The 19624-nt window shown below is 34.6% G+C and overlaps 1 protein-coding gene across 1 annotated transcript in view; it reads left to right on the top strand.

Annotated features, from left to right (window-relative positions):
- ABCA12 (ATP binding cassette subfamily A member 12) overlaps positions 1-19624 on the top strand; it is a 162883-nt gene that overhangs the window by 8087 nt on the left and 135172 nt on the right. The window contains 1 exon segment of the mRNA XM_039844712.1: positions 9891-9984. Within this exon segment, the coding sequence (XP_039700646.1) occupies positions 9891-9984 (94 nt within the window).

Here is a 19624-nt window from a genome sequence, read left to right as displayed (position 1 = left end):
ATGAGAAAGGGAAGGGAAATAATTACATGAATAAAAGGAAGGAATTTCTATTGCTACTAATAGCTAAGTTTTTCTTCATCTCTTCATGGCTGTTTACTGATTCTAAAGAATGTTTTTAATTTTTAGTCCTTGTGTCAGGATGTTCAATTTCCTGTTAGCTCTACAAACAGTTATTTGGAAGACAACGTTGCTCTGCCCCAGACAAACATAATTTTGCTAAAGTCAAACATTTCAAACGTTCAAGGTGTACGAGGCCATTTCTCTGGAATGGTGGCCCTGGCTCCATTTTGAAGTGGCTCCATTTATATCATTTTTCTCAATTGCAAAAATGAATGCTAAAAGAGTGTGAAAAAATACGTTAAGCACTAACAGAAATGTTAGGTAATAGTGAAAATCAATTAGATGCAGTTGCTATCCTGCTGGGTTTGTAATTTAACTCTAAAAATAATGGAAAAATGAAGATACATTCCACTGGAGATGGTTAACAACAGGGAGGCTCACCTAATGAGATGTTAGTTAATGACAGGAAACAGAGTTCTGGGGCAGCAAAGAGACTGCAGGCTTAAAGACTAGATAGTGTAAGATAAGAGTTTATCTTTCATTAAGAAGATGGGTTCTAAATAGGCATATCACAGAGTGATTTCAAATGTCTATAGAAATAGAATCTAATTCCAGACTTACGACCTGAAGAAGGAAAATTAACCTTGGCTGTTTATTTTCTGTTGTAACTTATTATCTAGTGGATCACACTTTAGCTCAGTTGATGATAGAACTATTTTTTTCTATCACAGACTTTCCCACAACTTGATAAACTTCTAACACTTTGGATCAAGTTTGACACTTTCTCCCCAACCCCCACCTTGCTCATATAACTTCCCCTCAGAGTAGCTAGAGAAAGAGGAAGACTTAGCTTCAAAATTTTAGAGGTCAGTCTATATATTAAATTAATATTTTTGATTCAAACAATTTAGGATTAAACTCTAATCCTCAAATTTAGAATTCTAAATTATATTAAGATACACTAGGCCTTATACAGTTCATTCAACTACATGCCCAGATGTTTCAGGCCCTTTTTACCTCTTCTGGACCTGTACTATTTACTCCCTTAACACCTTTTAACTGTTAAAGAAAAAAACTAAATCTACCTGTTGTTTATGGTGCTTGGTACATAACAGACATACACATTAGTTTAGTAAATTACTGAAAAGTAAATGAAATGAAGATGTTTCAGGGCAATGAGAGCAATAGAGACATAATTAGCTTAAAGTCCAATAAAAATGTGTTGTTTTCATGTACATTATAGAAAGTTTACCAATCTCCAAAATGTATTACAATCTCTACAAGTACCGATTTCAAAAAATTTCCTTGATTCCAGTTTCTAGATAAGTCATTTGTGTGAATGGCAGTGTTAAAGAGCAGAAAACCCAACGAACCGAGGACTCCATGCCACTTTTGTTTCTTTGTTTTGGGGGTGGAAGTAAGGTTTATTCCAGATCTAAAGTACCAAGCTCTTACTTCAGAATGTGAACCTCGGAATCCTCTTATCACCATCAAGTAATAGTCATATTTGACTTTATGGGACAATGCACAAAGGTAAAAATAAAAGGGGAACAAAGAGACAGTATATTTTATTTATGGAAGGTTAGGCAAGTTTTATTTTCCAGTTTGTAGTAAAAGTTATAATTTGAGGCTACGGGATGACCTTTAAATGACTTTTAATGCTCTTATAGTCTGAACTAATATAGAAGTACAGTATTGTGATCAAAGAGAGCTAGTAATCTGTTCTGTAGTGGTTTGGCTACGTAGCTTAATGATTAACTGCAGGTACTAAAATTAGGGTTTCAAAGACACTCTGGGTTCAAAGACCATCTCTATCATTTGGTGTCTGATGCAATGAAGTCTCATTTACTCTCTTTAAAATTCTAATTTCCCACCTGCAAGAGGAAATAAGGTGATTATATTAAATAAGATAATGCATGTTAAGTGTTTAACATAGCGTCTTACACATTCTAAGCAGTCAATGAATATTGACTATTATCACTTGGGGTGATAATTGGAGTGTTATATTGAATTCTGATACTAATAAGAAGAAGACCACTTGACAACAAGAATTTATCCTGGGAAAGATATTTTGAAATCATATTAAACAGGGAATTGCTGACAGAACTGGTATTGGTACCCAGGAGGGAAGGGGACTTTGAATACTTATAGAATTTTCAGGTGGAAGAGGAGGCCAAACTAAGAGAAATGAGTGTTAATCCATAAGAAGGAAGAAATCATCTTTATATGAGCAAAAAATCAGACAATATGAATTGTCCAATAATAAAGAAGACTAGTGAACTAATGAACTTCTAGTCACTAGAAGCATTCAAGTAGAGGCTGGATAACGATATGGCAGAGATGTTTTCCCTAAGTCTTGATGCGCCAGTCATTCTGGACTTAATTCTTTTCCTGGAATATGTCACCTCCTTTCCCATCTGTGGGTTTTCGCCCATATGTTTCCTCTGCTAAAAAGACTCCCACTTCCTTCTCACACTCCATCCACCATATATATCTTTTCTTCTGCCTGACCCTGTCCATCTTTTAGGTTTTAGACTCAGCTTCCCTTGCTTTATCTTCCTTCTATACTCTTTACTTCCTATGTCTTAGCATTATCTATTACACTTGGTTATAATTTTTTTGATGTTTCCCTTTCTCAAAAGACTGAAAATGTTACTCTATCCTCAGTGCCTGGTACACAGTAGGTGTTCAATAATTTTTATTGTAATAATAAATATATAAACCTTATATAAATGATTACTGTAGTATATATCAAATCCTAAGTTTTCTTAAGACTCTCCAAGACTATGATTCCATGAAGGGTAAAGGAGAATCTTCATCCTAAAGGTTTCACTTTTATTTATTTTTAAAGTTAGGCAAAGGAATCCCTATTGCAATTTAAAAATTATAATAATAATTACTATCATTCATTTGAATTCAACCAACTACGAATCACTCTAGTGCAAGGGATGCTATCTCCATCTATTTATATCTATCTGTCATCTGTCTGTCTGTCTGTCTGTCGGTCTATCTATCATCTATCTATCTATCTATCTATCTATCTATCTATCTATCTATCTATCTATCATCTTCTGTCTATCTGTCTATCTATCCTGTCCTGTCTATCTGTCACATCTGTCTAATGTCTATCATCGTCTATCTGTCATCTATCTGTCTATCTATCTATCTATCTATCTATTATCTATCTATCTATCTATCTATCTATCTATCTATCTATCTATCTATCTATCATCTATCTATCATCCATCATCTGTCATCTATCTCTGTGTCTACATATACTTCATAGTTCTGTCTTGGCTTGGAAATAGTGACACTTCAATAACAATAATAGCAACAAATACACTTAGCTCTCATCTGTCCACTAAAAGAAGCTAGCGTTTCTTGGAAAATGTATATTTTCAGGACTGGGACACAAGTAGTACGCAATGAGACAGAAATAACTTATGGAACCAGAAAGAAGGAAATAAGTTATACATACACATTTATAGCTATATTTCATGTCTCTTTATACATTTTGGAAGCTCAGAGTTCATGCTCATATCTTTAATTCTAACCCAACACTAAAGGGTTTATTCTAGTTTTTTTCCTTTTCTGTGTTTATAATTCCCCTGATAGACAGTGAGAAACCTAGCTCTTCTAAAGCTCTTCTTTTGCTCAGCCTTCCTGTGCGAAACCAATGGCCTGCTCCTCATGCTGCACAGATACTTTTCTTATCCTACTTGGGCTCTGACAACCCATGTCTGGCTGCTACACTGTGGGTGTCCTCTTTACCTTGCTAGGGACTCACCTCCCTCACTGTGTCACTGTGGTGTCCCCAGTCCTAGAGTGAGCTTCTCTTGCTGGGCCCCACCTAAGGACTTTTGGGTACTAAATTTTTCAGGAAGGGAAAGGGAAGAAAAAGAGAACAGAATGGGACATCTTAATAGAAATTAATCCCTGGAAAAATAAAAGAAGACAAATGCTATGGCCCACTAAGGAATTATGAACTACTCAGTGTGCTTATATCTTTCGATGTCAAGAATGCAGAGAGGGTGGAATGCAAGTAAGGTATAGGGGCAAGTGTGGGATAATTGAAATATCAGCAAAATTATGAAACTCTTAAAAACAGCTTTTCCAAAGGTTCCAAGTAGCTCCAATATCTAGATGTGCCAGATCAATATATTAGCCCTTCTCTAAACAAACAAAAAAATAAGCTATGACTCATCAGTTTAGTATATGGATCCTTGGTTCTGCATTTGCTTCTAGGTTATTTATGATAATATTTAGAGTTGTGTTGAGAGCAATCCTATTGCTATGAAAATTTTAATTTTGTTTATTTCTTGCTCTTGTGATTAACTTGTCAACCTTAACACTTCCAGAGATCACAGTGTGAATGGCTTTGTATTTATTATCCTTCTAAAATGTAGTATGCAGAAATGTTCTTCAAACCACTCTGACCTACAATCCCAGGGGAAATCTTGTGATAATAGATTGCTTATGGCTTGCTGTGGTTTTTACCTATAACAGAGTCTAAATTGCCTTAAACTACTCTGATATAGGTTACATTCTGGTCTAGATTTAAACTGCGTGTGAAATTAATTTCAAAATTTACCAAAACATCATGAAACCATCAAATTAGATCAACCAAAAGAACACTTAAAGATATCCCACACCATATGACCTTATTTTAATGTGAATGTACATTTGTGTTGGTACAGTTGATCTCAAGCCCTCACTGAATTCTCATGAGGTTACTGCAGAAAAACGAATAGATGCTCCTGAAAGTAGCTACGGGGCACTAAACCTACTCAGTTTTTTTTAAAAAAATAACTATGACCTCAAATATAAAACCAATAAAACCACAAACGTTGCATTTTTTTAAACTTAATTCTTTACAGTCTGCATTTCAAATGAGTCACAGAATAAAAATGATGCCTTGTATCTAGGATCTTTGAAGAACAGACTCTAATTTTTTAATATATCAGAGGCTAGACTGAAATAATACATCTTATATTTCTATAGAACTTGTATTTTTCTAATATACTTTCTGTACTGCTTTCTTATTTATTCCTCAGAGCAGTATGATAATTTTTTTAAAAAAATCCTAGCTCAAGTATTTTGACATTCAGATCCTTGTCCCCTGCTCTGCTTCCCAACTGAGAATGTGACTTGGATAAATTATGTTAACCTTCTGTACCCCAGAGAATAAAAAAGGGAATTGGATCAGATCAAGGCTTCTTAGCTTCTTCTATGCTATGGATGTCATTGGCAGGCTGGTGAAACGTATGACTCTTCTGAGAATAATGTTTTTAAATCAGTACAATAAATAAGGTCACAAGTAAAACCAATCATATTGAAATTCAGTTAAGGCAATAAAAAGCAAATTTATGATATGGTAATATGTGTTTCTTTATTAAACATTAAATAAATAAATAAATATCATGAACCCATAACTACTGTAATTTTCATGTCACGATTAAGTGTAAACAGCACTAGGAGGTATCTGCAATGTTAATGGGATTTGAAAATATGTGGTTTTTATTGGTGGCCAAGTCACATTGTTGCTTGAGAAGCACTCTATACATTAGGCTACATGGCCAGTCTGGGAGCTTTTCAGCTATGATTGATTCCTTAGATTGACAGTAAACTTTCATTTTTAAAAACTTGCCCTTAAACCTGAAGTTTGAGAAGTTGATAACATGCCCGCCAGCAAGGAGAGCAGTGCTGTTAAACACGCAATGATATTTTCATAGAATGTTTAGGTTAAGAGTTTCTTAAGGGTCAATAATTGGGTGGGTCTAGATTGTTTTGGAGAATTGAAGAGCCCCAGACAGTAGTTTGAGGTTTGGCAGAAGCAAATTGTCTCTGAAAGTGCAGGAAGAATGATAACAAGTCTGACTGCTAACTAGACAGAAACATAGTTCCAAGTTTTACTTTATTAAGTATAGGCAAGATTTGTTCTGTACCGGTTGGTTTGAACACTATAACTATTTGCATGTCACAGTTAATATTCTTGTGAATATATGTTTGAAAAATTTTATAGACATGTAAAATATTAACCAGTTAATGTCTTAGGAACTAAATCAAGTCTACATGGGGAGAAAAGCTACTCCCTAAATGTCTCACAGTGAAATTCTCTAATAGACATGTCAATGCAGCATACATTTAAAATTTTTGTTTAATTTTTATATTAGTTTCTGGTATACAGCACAATAGTTAAACATTTACATAATTTATGAAGTGATCCCCCCAATTACCCTAGTACTTACCTGGCACTATAAGTACATTACAATATTATCATATATATTCCCCTTACTGTACTCTACATCCCTATGACTGTTTTGTAACTAATTTGAACTTAATTCCTTCACCTTTTCCCCCAGCCCACTGAACCCTCCTCTCATCTGGCAATCACCAGTTTATTTTCTGTATCTATGTTCATTTATTTTGTTCCTTAGAGTCCACATCTAAGTGAAATCTTATGGTATTTGTCTGACTTATTTCACTTAGCATAATATCCTCTAGGTCCATCCACGTTGTTGCAAATGATAAGATTTCATTTTTTACAGCTGAGTAATATTCCATTGTATATGTGTACCATAACTTCTTTATCCAATCACCTATTAATGGGCATTTAGGTTGCTTCCATATCTTCGCCATTATAAATAGTGCTGCAGTGAACATAGGCTAAGCATACATAAATCCTTCGAATTAGTATTTTGGTTTTCTTTGGATAAATATCCAGAAGTGCAATTGCTGAGTCATAAGGTAGTTCTATTTTTAAGTTTTTGAGGAAACACCAAACAGTTTTCACAGTGGCTGTACTGATTTGCAATCCCACAAACAATATATGAGGGTTCTCTTTTCTCTCTATCCTCGCCAACACTTGTTGTTTTTTGATTTATTGATGATAGCCATTCTGACAGGTGTGATGTGATATCTCCTATGGTTTTAATTTGCTTTTCTCTGATGATTAATGACCTTGAGCATCTTTTCGTATGTCTATTGGCCATCTGTATGTTCTCTTTGGAGAAATACCTATACAGGTCCTCTGCCCATTTTTTAATTGGATTGTTTGTTTCTTTGGTGTTGAGTTATATGAGTTTTTTATAAATTTTGGATATTAATCCCTTATCAGATAAATCATAGGCAAATTTCTTGTCCCATTTAGTAGACCGTCTTTTCGTTTTGTTGATAATGGCTTACTTTGCTGTACAAAAACCTTTTAGTTTGATGTAGTTTCATTTATTCACCTTTTCTTTTGTTTCTCTTGCCCAGGGAGATATGTTAGAAAAAATATTACTAAGAGCAATGTCAGAGAGTGTACTGTCTATGTTTTCTTCTAGAAGTTTTATAGTTTTGGGTCTTATATTTAAGTTTTTAACCCATTTTGAGTTTATTTTTGTATATGGTGTAAGATGGCGGTCCAGTTTCATTTTTTTGCATGTATCTGTCTAGTTTTCTGAACACCATTATATATTCTTGCCTCTTTTGTCATATATTAAATGAGTGTACAGATGTGGATTTATTTCTGGATTATCTATTCTGTTTCATTGATCTATGTTTCTGTTTTTATGCCAGTACCATGCTGTTTTGATTACTATAGCCTTGTAGTATAGTTTGATATCAGGTAGCGGGATACCTCCAACTTTGTTCTTTCTCAAGATTGCCATGGCTATTTGGGATCTTTAATGGTTCTATAAAAATTTTAGATTGTTTGTTCAAGTTCTCTGAAAAATGCCATTCGTATTTTGATAGGGATTGCCTTGACTTAATAGATTGCTTTCTGTAGTATGGACATAACAATGTTGATTCTTCCTACCTATGAGCACTGTATATGCTTCTGTTTATATGTATCTTCTTCAATTTCTCTTTTTAATGACCTGTAATTTTTCAAATACAGGTCTTTTATTTCCTTGGTTAAATTTATTCCTAGGTATTTTATTTTATTTTGATGCAATCGTAAATGGGATTGTTTTCTTAATTTCTCTTTCTTATAGTTCATCATTGGTGTATAAAAATGCAACTGACTTCTGAATATTAACTTTGTATTCTGCTGCTTTACTGAATTCATTTATCAGTTCTAATAGTTTTTTTTGGTGCAATCTTTAACGTTCTCTCTCTATATATGATGTCATCTGCAAGTAATGACAGTTTTGCTTCTTTTCCAATTTGAATGCCTTTTATTTTTCTTTCTTGTCTAATTGCTATAGCTAGGACTTCCAACATTATGTTGAATAAAAGTGGCAAAAGTGGACAGGTTTGTCTTGTTCCTGATCTTAAGGAAAATGCTTTTAGTTTTTCCACATTGAGTATGATGTTAGCTGTAGGTTTGTCATATATGGCCTTTGTTATGTTGAGGTTTGTTCCCTCTATTCCCACTTTGCTTAGAGTTTTTATCATGAATGGATGCTGGATTTTGTCAGATGCTTTTTCTCCATTTATTGATATGATCGTATGATTTTATCTTTCAATTTGTTAATGTGGTATATGACATTAATTGATTTGTGGCTATTGAACCAGTCTTCCTTCCCAGGAATAAATCCAACTTGATCATGATGTATGATCTTTTTAATGTACTGCTGAATTTGGTTTGCTAATATTTTGTCGAGGATTTTCGAATCTATGTTCACTGAGATATTGGCCTATAATTTGTCTGGTTTTGGAATCAGGGTAATGGTGGCCTTATAAAATGAATTTGGAAGCCTTCCCACCTCTTGAATTTTTTGGAATAGTTTGAGAAGGATAGGTGTTAATTCTTTGAACGATTTTTGTTTTTTGTTTTTTGGTTTTTTGGGGAGATTTTTGATTATTGATTTAATTTCATTAGTGGTAATTGGTCACTTCAGATTATCTGTTTCTTCTTGACTCAGTCTTAGGAGGTTGTATGTTTCTAGAAATATATCCATTTCTTCTAGATCATCCAATTTGTTGGCATATAATTGCTTCTAGTATTTTCTTATAATCCTTTATATTTGTGTGGAGTTAGCTATCACTTCTCCATTTTCGTTTCTGATTTTGTTTATTTGGGTCCTCTCTCTTTTTTCTTGACGAGTCTGGAAAGGTTTATCAATTTTGTTTATCTTTTCGGAGAACCAGCTCTGGGTTTCATTACTCTTTTGTATTTTTTTTAGACTGTGTTTCATGCCATATACATTTTTTTGAGCATCTATTTTGTACCAGTGAAAATTCAGTGATGAATAAGACACTGTTCCTGCCATGAAAAAATTACCATTTCATTTAATGAGCAAAAAATATTGATGATAAGAGTATTTTAAAAGCAGATATAAGATACTATTTATACCGGTAAGGGAGAGAGGAAGTTTACATATAACTTTAAATTCTCGTTTATTCATTGACTCAGTTATTCATTTGTTCAATAATGTTTAGTGAGCCTTTATCCAATGTCATACACTAATCTTTATGGCTGTGCATAGAATGCTAACATTGGAAGTGGTAAGATAGGATTAGGTTGAAATTATGTTGGGTTTTATATGCTCTGTTTAGAATGCTGAGCCTTATCAAAAAACAATTGGGAAACTAAAAGATTTTAAGAAAGGAACTTATTAATCAGATTTGAATTTTAAAAATTATTGCTATCGGGGAAGTTATGACAGGTGACTGGAAAGGTGTTGTCAGATCATTTTAGGGTTTTAAGTCTGAACAAATCATTCTTCTGTTCATTTCTAGGTCTCTTTAAATTTTAAAAATCTCTCATTTCTTTCTTATTAATGAAATTTAGAGGCAAATACCTGTCTTGTGTTGGAATTTTATAGTATGATGTACTTTTTGTCAGGTTTTTTTTTTGTTCAGCAGTATAATTAACATATTTTCCCATCATTATTTTTCAGCTTTGGACACTTGTCTTGATTTTATGGCCAGTCATTATTTTCATCATTTTGGCTATTACCCGGACCAAATTTCCTCCAAAAGCAAAATCAACTTGTAAGTAAATGAGATTTCTTTATTTCTAACTTTTGGATTCTAGTTAAAATTTATTTTGATACCACTTTAGTGTTTCATCCTGAAATTTATGTTTTGAATAGTGTTGCCACTTGAAAATATTTGTATAATACTTAGCATAGTTATTTCCTCTAGTTTTTTTGTATTAGAAAGATGAGCCTATAATATTTATCTAGAAAAATCTGAGCATGTAGGAGCCAGAATATATTTTAAATCTTACCTATAAAATTTTGACTCATTTATTATTCCTCTCGTAAATCTCACCATGGTATGGACAACACAAAGAAGGAGCAATCTCAGCTAGATCATCCTTTACTTTTGTGTTGTGGCAGAAACCATAGATTGGTATTTGATCAACCGAATGAATGAAATCTGGAGTAGTATTATAAAAATGTCTTATCTCTCTTCAGGGTTGATATTAGAGTGGTACAAATATATCATTTAGTTTAAAAGAGGGTTGTTTTCCAATTAGTGTTGTTTCAGCTACATTTAGCATTGCCAAGTTGTAAACAGGGTACAATGCCCAAATGTTATTATTTTCTTTTGCATCCACAATGAAAATGCAGAAAAGACTTAGACAAGGCCTCAGGGCTGAGGCAGATGAACTTTTTAACCTCAATGATCTGACCAATGTTGTTTTCATTTTTGTTCTTAAACTTTAGACCAGTATTCTCAGTAGAAATACTTATTATTTTAATAAGTACTTATTACGTATTTTACTTAAGTAAATAATTTTTCTTAAGGAAAAGTCATGTCAGATATTTCACATTTCACAAAGCAGCCATCTTCTAAAGATTCTAGTTAATCAAATTTCTGTAAATCAGATTGTATTTTGGCTAAATTATGGCAATTTTCTATATAAAAAATACTATGCTGAATTACCTATTAACAGAATAATGAGTTGGTGACATTTGAAAAAGAACAGTGCTTTTCAATCACCCAGTATTAAGAAATAAGATGAGAGCCATGGTGGATTGAATCACGTACAAAGGATAATTCAAAAGAAAATATCCATTCAATTAGTGTAAAGCGTTTATACTCCTGGTACTAGAATGAATAATTCCTTACATTTGAACAGCACCTTATCATTCCTAAAGGACTTTTGCACATTATTATGTGGAGTTGTTGATGAGATTTTATTAGGCTGTTTATAAAAACAGCATAATTTTGTTTTCTTTGTATTGTGCGTATTTTAGTTCTTTATAGCAGATTAATTCCATTGTATATTGTTGGAATTCGTGTATTCTTGCATATCTTAAGTAGCATAGACTTCAGAAATAAATACATTCATCACGTAAGAACAAATACTCTTTGAACTATTCTGGTTTAAGATGCTAATTATCAATTTGCTAATGATAGTTTTAGAAGTTGTTTTGGGCTCCTTTTCACAACTTATTTCTACCAATTTCTTCTTTTTAAGGACTTTTCAGTTATATAAAATTCCTCTTATAAAACTTCCAAGAGAGAAATATAAGGTGTGTGGGTTGTCTTAATCTAATTAGTGCTACATGATGAGATTTAGAGATTCATAGAGAAAATTATGAAAAGCTCTTATAATTCTACTAAATTATGAAGAAAAAAAATCAGAAGAACCATGTAACAAATGCATCATAGACCTAATCTAAACGGCTCCTCAAAAGCACGCTATCCAAAGGAAGATGAATAACCAGTTTTTACTATAGACCTATTATTATACCTTAATGATAATTAGCTATGGTGATTATCTTTATGTTTGTGGGTAGGAGAAAACAAAATTATAGAAAAGTTCAAACATTAAAAATATTTTTTCCAGTCTCTCAGATCTTATAAGACTCAAAATATAGTTTATTATTTATTATTAGAACTGGAAGGGACTCTCTTACTTTACAGATAAGAACACTGGAACTCACAAAGACTGCAATTTGCCAAAATTCAATCACGTGGGATAGGACACAAAGGTTTTAGAAACTACTTTTACTTATTCTTTGTCCATGAGATTTATATTGTATCTTACTCTTTTATATAAAGAGCCAAATACAAATTATGTCCAAGATTTCAACTCATCCTATAATCAATAGAGTATAAAATGTAATTTTATAATTAAAAGTACTATTTTGTAGAGTAATTTGGAGAATCTAAAACTAGAATAGACACAGTTACCTTTTCTTCTTGCTTGTGGTAGAGAGAGATTAATTTAGAAATGACAGTTTAGATTTAGATATTGTTTCTTATTGTTTTCTTTGTTGCTCTCACCTATTATACTGGAAGATTAAAATGCATTAATAATAACATTATTTAATCCCATACCATGTGCCAGGCACTTGTTATTTATTTCACAGTTGAGAAAAACAACTCACACAAAAATTAAGTAACTCGACAAAGACTGCACAGTTGAGAAGTGGTGGTGTCGGGATTTGAACCTAGGCAGTCTGGCTCCAGAATCTGGTTTTAAGCTCATGGACTCACATTTTTAACATCTAGTAGGCAATATGAATTTCTCAGGTTGCATTATTTGGATTTTGCAAAAGTAGACAAAAAATTAGAAAGTAGGAATATAAACACCCCTTCTCTGTATCATGAAATCAAGAAATATGAGGAAGAGGCACATTCTAATACACAAATCAAAATTATCCTAACTATTATATTTGATGAAGAATGTTGCTTCTGACTGATGAATTTTGCATGAGTCACTGCAGTTGTCGTACCATAGAAATCAGGTTCCACTTAACAGAGTTAAAAATCCTTTCTGGGCTATAGTGACTTCTTCAGTGCTGGTTGGGCAATAGAGAAATGAAATTGAAACTTTAGGCTACACCCCAGATGAAACTCAGCTATGGTGAGAACGGGAGTTGTCATCCTGTGTGCACATTCTACTCCCAGAATAGTTTGGCAGGTCTGTAGGACTGATAAACCATTCAGACCAAATATAATTAGCAACTCAAAGGGCTCCCTCCCGGTCTTTTTGAATGATGGGCTTCTGGAGAGGTCTCAGTTTTTGGTGAATAAGGAAGTTGCTGCTGTCTCTGCCACGGTGAGCATCAGTCCAGAGCAAAACGCTTACTTTCAGCATCGTCTGCTTTCACCTACACTCTTTTGTGTTGCCACCAACAGCTTATGTAACTAGCCTTTGCAAATAATACATTCCAGGTAAGGAAACCTTCCAAAGCCTGGCAGGCAGGCCCTGATGCTTCTAGTTCACACGGGGGAGAAATGGGCTGAGGCACCAAGTTTGAATGAGTTCCAACCCCTTATAATCTCTACATGCAGTGGCTTGTCAAGAGGCAAACTTTAAAGCCGAAATACTATGCTTAGGAGCAAAGGCAAATAAAACAGCTCTCCAAAATGCATTTAGACTAAGCCAAGCTATAATGTGCAGTGAATTAATTTTGTCTCCTTTTAACACACATATATCCCTAAAGTGCAGGCAAGCAGCTCCTTATTACTATGGAACTGACTACTTCTCAAGAACAGTAAAACCCTGCCATAATGAGATAAGTGGACTCCTAAAATTCAGTCTTGCCAAACAAGGAGTCACATTTTTATGAAGCTAATGAAAAACAATATTTTTTAAGTGATTGAAAATATCACTACAAGCACAATGGAAATTATACTGTACAAGGATAACCACGCATTGAATTAAATCCTAACTGTCTTGAGGCTATCACTTCCTAACACCCCTCAGAAGATAAGAAATTCAGCCCATCCACATCTGAACATGGGAGCTGGTGGAAGGCAGGTGACTTATATACAAATTTGTGTTATCACAGGGTTATGCTAAATACTATCCACCCAGATGTGACTCAGTGGCTTTAGTGAATGCAAGAGTGACATTCCTAGCATGTCTTTTGACCTCCATAGCATAGCTTTCATCCTCAGGGACAAATAAAAATAATAATAGGGGTGATCGTTTACTGAACACTTAACCACTAAGTACTTTGCATATATTTCCTTAGTACTCACATCATCTCTTTGAACTATGTAATTCGATTACCCCTATTTTAAAGATGCCAAAACTGAGGCACAGAAGGGTTAAGTAATTTGCCAACATTCACATGTTACTCTGTGCCTGGGTCTGGATTTCAACCGCACAAGTTTTACCTGCAGATGAAGTGGTTTAACCCAGGTCTCAAGCACTAGCAATGGCGATACTAAGGTCTGGATCATCTGAATTCACAGCTTCTCCTTTGTCATCCTCATCCCATCTATTAGCACTATCACAGTGTACACATGGCTGTAAAAATGAACTCAATTGGTTTTTCTACTTTTCAGTAGTTCTAGGAAAAAAATGTGAGAAGGAAGATTGAAATTATTGATTAATTGGTGGTTTGTGGTATTCGTGCGTGTTGTTATATGTACACTACCTGAATTATTAAGAGAAAACTTTTGTGTGGTTTTACTTTGAAGGAGCCTATAAGGCATCTCACCGGTGAGGCTTGTGAAAGTCAGAGGAGTTAGATTTCTTCTGGCCCTGCTCTTGCCGCTCACTTTTCATGTGATGTTTTTCATTGACGCGATGGCGAGTGCATGAGGACGGGATTCTGGGTGTACCACGCTCACCGGCACATTCATGATTTAATAGTAATAGTAATAATTGAGGGACTCGTAGTAAATAATTTCCTTTTCTACCTTAATTGGCTCAAAATTAATGTAGATTTTATTCTGGGAAGCTCAGAGCTCATCATCATTCTTCTTCTGCCAGGGATTGCCCCATCTAATGTCTCCATTCTCACATGTGCCAGCAACACTGGGCAGCCTCTCAGGTTAGAAACATCTGAGTCATCTTTGACTCCTTCCTTTCCTTCACCTCCCATACTCAGTAGCCTTCAAATCAGAATTTATCTTGTGAAACGTGTCCTCAAGTTAACCCATTTTTTCCATTCTTCTTGCCGTTCCTTAGTCCCCACATTTCATTATTTCATGCCTGGGTTTCTTCAATGGCCTTTTCACATTTCCTCATCAGATAATCACCTAAAATACTCTCTGGACTTATCAAATTTCAACTTCTCTTTCTAACTTTCAAGACCTTTATAATCAGAATTCATCCAACTTTCTGTTCTTTCTGTTCTGCAATATGATGCCTGTGCCTAAATAAGCAGTATCTGCATGTGTTCTGCTCAGCCCATACTCATTCCCACTTGGACCCACATGCTCATGTATCATCCTCCATGTCTGTTAAGAGACAAGATCACATCTAAGGCTTACCCTTTAGCTTTTCCTGATCATTCAAACTCCAGTTATTCCTCCTTTTTACATCTTTTGTTGATGTATTGGATTGTAGTGGTCTTTGAGTGCTTTATGCTTTAATCTTGACTCATTCATTGGAGAGAGAGTACATTAATAGCAGAAGTCACATCATAACAACACAAGCATATTAGATGTAGCATGATTCCTCATATAGGGAGTAAAATAGGAGTTTAATATATTGGCCAGAATGTGATACAGTTTGAAAGATTGATATGGATAATTGAATTACAAAATTCACCTAAAGGTGGATAATAAAAAAAAACTCAGTGTGAGTCTGAAATGAGTAAAGGGGAAGAAGTTAGCTTGTTTTTAGTTTGATGTTTACTTCTCAGATCCAGGGAAATCTTACTGTACTGTCAAAAATGTCTATAATGCTAGTGATGGGGGGACAAAATGAACATAAAGCCCCCTCTCTCCTCCCCAGGTGATCCACCTGGGAATTTCCATCATGACTACCTAAAAGCTCTTATGAATGCATACATAAGATTTTTGTGTGGGAGAGATTTACAGTCTGCTTCTTGCTTAAGTTCCAGAAGATGTTGGAACAGCTTTCGAATTTCACAGCCAAAGCCCCATCATTTACTTCTTCCCTCAGCAAATCAGTAATTAACAACTTTTGGGAAACATTACTGACCCTTTAGATGGTAACATGGAGATAAATTCTGTGAAACTCATAGAAACTGAGATTGGGATCAGACTGTGGCTTTGTTTCCTCTAGGATTCTGCACAGAGATGTAGAAAACAGGCAGGAGGAAGGGAAGCATGGCCCCATCACACTCCTGCATGGGAACAGCTACAGCTGCTGCTGGTAGTTGCCTATCTGCCCCAGCTTCTGACATGAAATTCTGCCATTCTCTCACGCAATGCAGATGGGTACACCCTAATGCCAGATAACAAGACAAAAGGATTTCCTAACGCCCTCTCAGGCTTAGTACAGAGGTGCATCAGAACCGGAAGTACCTTGAACTACAGCAGCAGATTTTTTGTTTTGTTTTTGTTCTTGTTTTTTTGTGTGTGTGTTCATTCTACAATATCCCTACTTTTGATGTTCTATTTATAAGCTTTCCAGAGGTGTCTTTCTCACTGAAATCAGCCCTAGGAGCCACATGTCTCCTTCTTCTTACTCCTTTTCTCTTACCTTCCATTTATAAAGAGCAGAGTGGCTACTGTTACTCTCAGATAGAAATCTCTAACATCCGAGCCATGTGATAAAGATAAATAACTGATTATTTCTAAAATTCTCACAAATGTAATGTCACTTGCTGAGGTTGCCAATATCAGTTGATGTTTTCAATATGCCCTTGAAGCTAAGAGCTGGGTTTAACAAAGTAATTTCAGCCAATTTGCCTTCACTTTTCGGAGAGCAGAGAGCCCAGACACAGGCTCACAGGTGAGGGTCTGGCTCCATAGCTGGCTGACAGTGTGTTTTCCTGAGTGATTGTTTTATTAAACCTTCTTTTAAGCATCTCCCAGGAAATCTGGTCTACCAAGCCTTAGTCATTTTATGCTGCTCTCACTATTCAACTTTTCTCATTTTTTAAATTGGCTCACATCATGTTCTTTGCTTTGATAAATGAACCAGTGTATTTTTAGAATAAAGTAGCTCTCATAGAAGGAATGTCACAGCCTACAATATTGACTGGTCATTGGTCAGTTAGAATTTCATTGTATATTGGAATTAGAATGACCTATAATATTTTCACACTTAAAAAAAAACTAAAATTTTGTTCTGGTTAAATATTTGCATATTTATATTTATATATATAATTATTATTATTGTGAGAGACAATATAGGGGCTTAAAGCATGCATCCATATGCAGACTGCCTGGTTTCAAATATGACCCTTGGATAATCTCTTAGGTGCTTCAAACCTCAATTTCCCCACCTGCATACTGAGGCTAATAATAGCGCCTATTTACAGATTAGTTGTGAGAATTAAATGAGTTAATACTTGTTATATACTTAGAAAAGTGCCTGACACATAGTGAGAGCTACATTAGAACTGAATATTATTTTTTATGTTATTTTATTTATAATATTATATTATACATGTATAGAGTTTTGAGATAATTTAGTATCTTATCATTATTTGGCAGATGAGGAAACCGAGGCCTAGAACATTTAAGAGACTTGGTTTCACAACATTTATTCTTGCCATTATCACATATTGAAAGGGTGCCTATTATGTCTGTGCTGATCAAAAAAGCCATGAGCCCTCAGAGCAATCAAGTCTATAGGAGAGTAAGAAGTATATTAAAAACTATAATGCAATGTGATAAATATTACAGTGAAGGCAGGTCCAAGAGCAGAAGTAGCAGAGAAGATGGAGTTCAGACAACTTACCTGGGATCAGAGCTCAGACCGTGGTGAGGCAAGTGCAGTACAAAATTGAGGGGTTGACAAGAAACTCAGTAATCAAGATAAATCATATTTCCATATAATAGTATAAATGTCAAAATTATTTTTTTAAATCCACAATAAACAAAATGTCAAATTTTCAAATAAAGTCGAAATCAATATTACTGATTTTTCTCCTGCGTTGGACTCCCATGCGGCTCATATAGCACTACTTGGTGTGTCTGGAAAGTCCTCACATGGGAGTCCTACACCTTAGTGTGAGTATTGTTGAATGAGTACGAGTTTGTCAGCTAGACGACTTGTGTCTCTGCATTCCTAACAGAGAGTGACCAACATAAGTGAGGACACAGGGCACGAAAGAAGTACATGTGTAGGAACTGCCCTGGAAATGCTATGGGGCTAAAAGTTTTGTAGACTTCACCATCATAACTAGATATTTTCCTAGAATTTTTTTTAACACCCCTTCCTTCAATTCCTCACTTTCTTTCCAGATTTTTAAATCCAGGTTTCTTTAAAGAATAAAGAATTACTTTATATAATATGGGGATTTTTCAATGTACGACTAACCATAACCCTTTAATTTCATCCTGTCCAAATGAGAATATCACAATTTAGAACAAATTTGGGAAACGGAAAAACAGTTACCTAGAGAGAAAATAATATAGGAGTCATACCATATTGCCAGTATTTTTCCTCTTTGTTTTTTTTTCTCTATATTTGTGATTTACAGATATACTCAACCACTCTATCTTAATCAAAATCATCTAAATAAGCCTGTTGAAAATGTAGATTCCAGAGTCTTACTCTAGGCTTTCTGAATTAGCATCTGAGTAGTGGTGGAGGAGGTTGTAGAGATGACGAGTAATGAGGTGCTCAAGATAGTGAATGGGGTGAGGTTGAAGACCAGACAGGTTAAAATCTCAGGTGATTCTTAAGCAGATTAAAGTTTGAGAGTGACATTTTTCTTTCTTTTTAACTACCTTTAACTACCTTTTCTTTTCTTATTTTAAAACAGTTGCTTTTTTTTTTTTTTAAACTAACTCATTACTGTTAAAGTGAGCCAGGAAATGGATTTAATTCTTTGAATAATTTCAGAGAAGCATTTGCTTTTGCCTGAGTTACCCTGCAGCACTTAAATGATTTCCAGCATTTCCTGCTTCATTTTAGCACTGGATCTTTCCTGTAATCCTCAGGATGTCAGAAATCTCACCTCATTTTTCATGTCTTACGTTGACAACATTTTCAGGACAGTTGAGAAGAGGAGATTGTCTCCTCTCAGAGAGCACTGTCAGATTGGTGACTGTGGAAGGAAGTGTTTATAATTTCCTGAATTTTTATGCACAGGTGTTTTTCCAAAATGATTTCATGGTTAAGTTACACGCCCAGGGGAACCCAGTTCCACTTAAACAGTGCCGCTTCACACTAATATCGTATCACTATGCTGCTAGTTTCATAAATATCAGGAGAATGAGAAAATGTAAAAAATCGTTTCATTATTTTGAAATTGCTGCCCTATGTAGAGATGATACAAAGATGCTCCTGGAGACTTATATTCTACAAGGATGTGCCTAAGGCTATGAAAAATAGGTCTGCTTTCTGTCCTCAAGTTGCTTACAATCAAATTGTGGGTAAAGAAACACACACATTAAAAGTTATGTGCCATAAAAGATTTAAAAATTAAAAAGCTAAATATAACTAAAGTAAAAGTGTTAAATATAGCTCTTGGCACAGGGCTTTGCACATAATAGGAACTCAAATATTTATTGATTAATGATAAGAAATAATAGTGTAAATACTTAGGAAAATTAAATATTAAGTAAACAGCATTGGTAATAACAACTATTGGATGTTTTAAAGAGGAAGAGATTGCTATGAATTAGGGTAATCAAAAATTATCCCAGGACTTAAGTTAAGCTTGGAAGGGGGAAAAAAATGAGTACGCTGAATATGAAACAAGAAGGGAGGTACCCTTCAAGAGGGAGAAAGGTCATGATCAAAATCTTGGAGGCAGGTGTTCTCAGGGGTAACTAACTGGCTGAG

The sequence above is a fragment of the Pteropus medius genome, unplaced genomic scaffold (assembly GCF_902729225.1).
Source record: "Pteropus medius unplaced genomic scaffold, Ma_sr-lr_union100, whole genome shotgun sequence".
NCBI classification, from domain to species: domain Eukaryota; kingdom Metazoa; phylum Chordata; class Mammalia; order Chiroptera; family Pteropodidae; genus Pteropus; species Pteropus medius.
The sequence above is the reverse complement of the archived record's forward strand: the minus strand, read 5'-3'. Positions and strand labels throughout refer to the sequence as shown.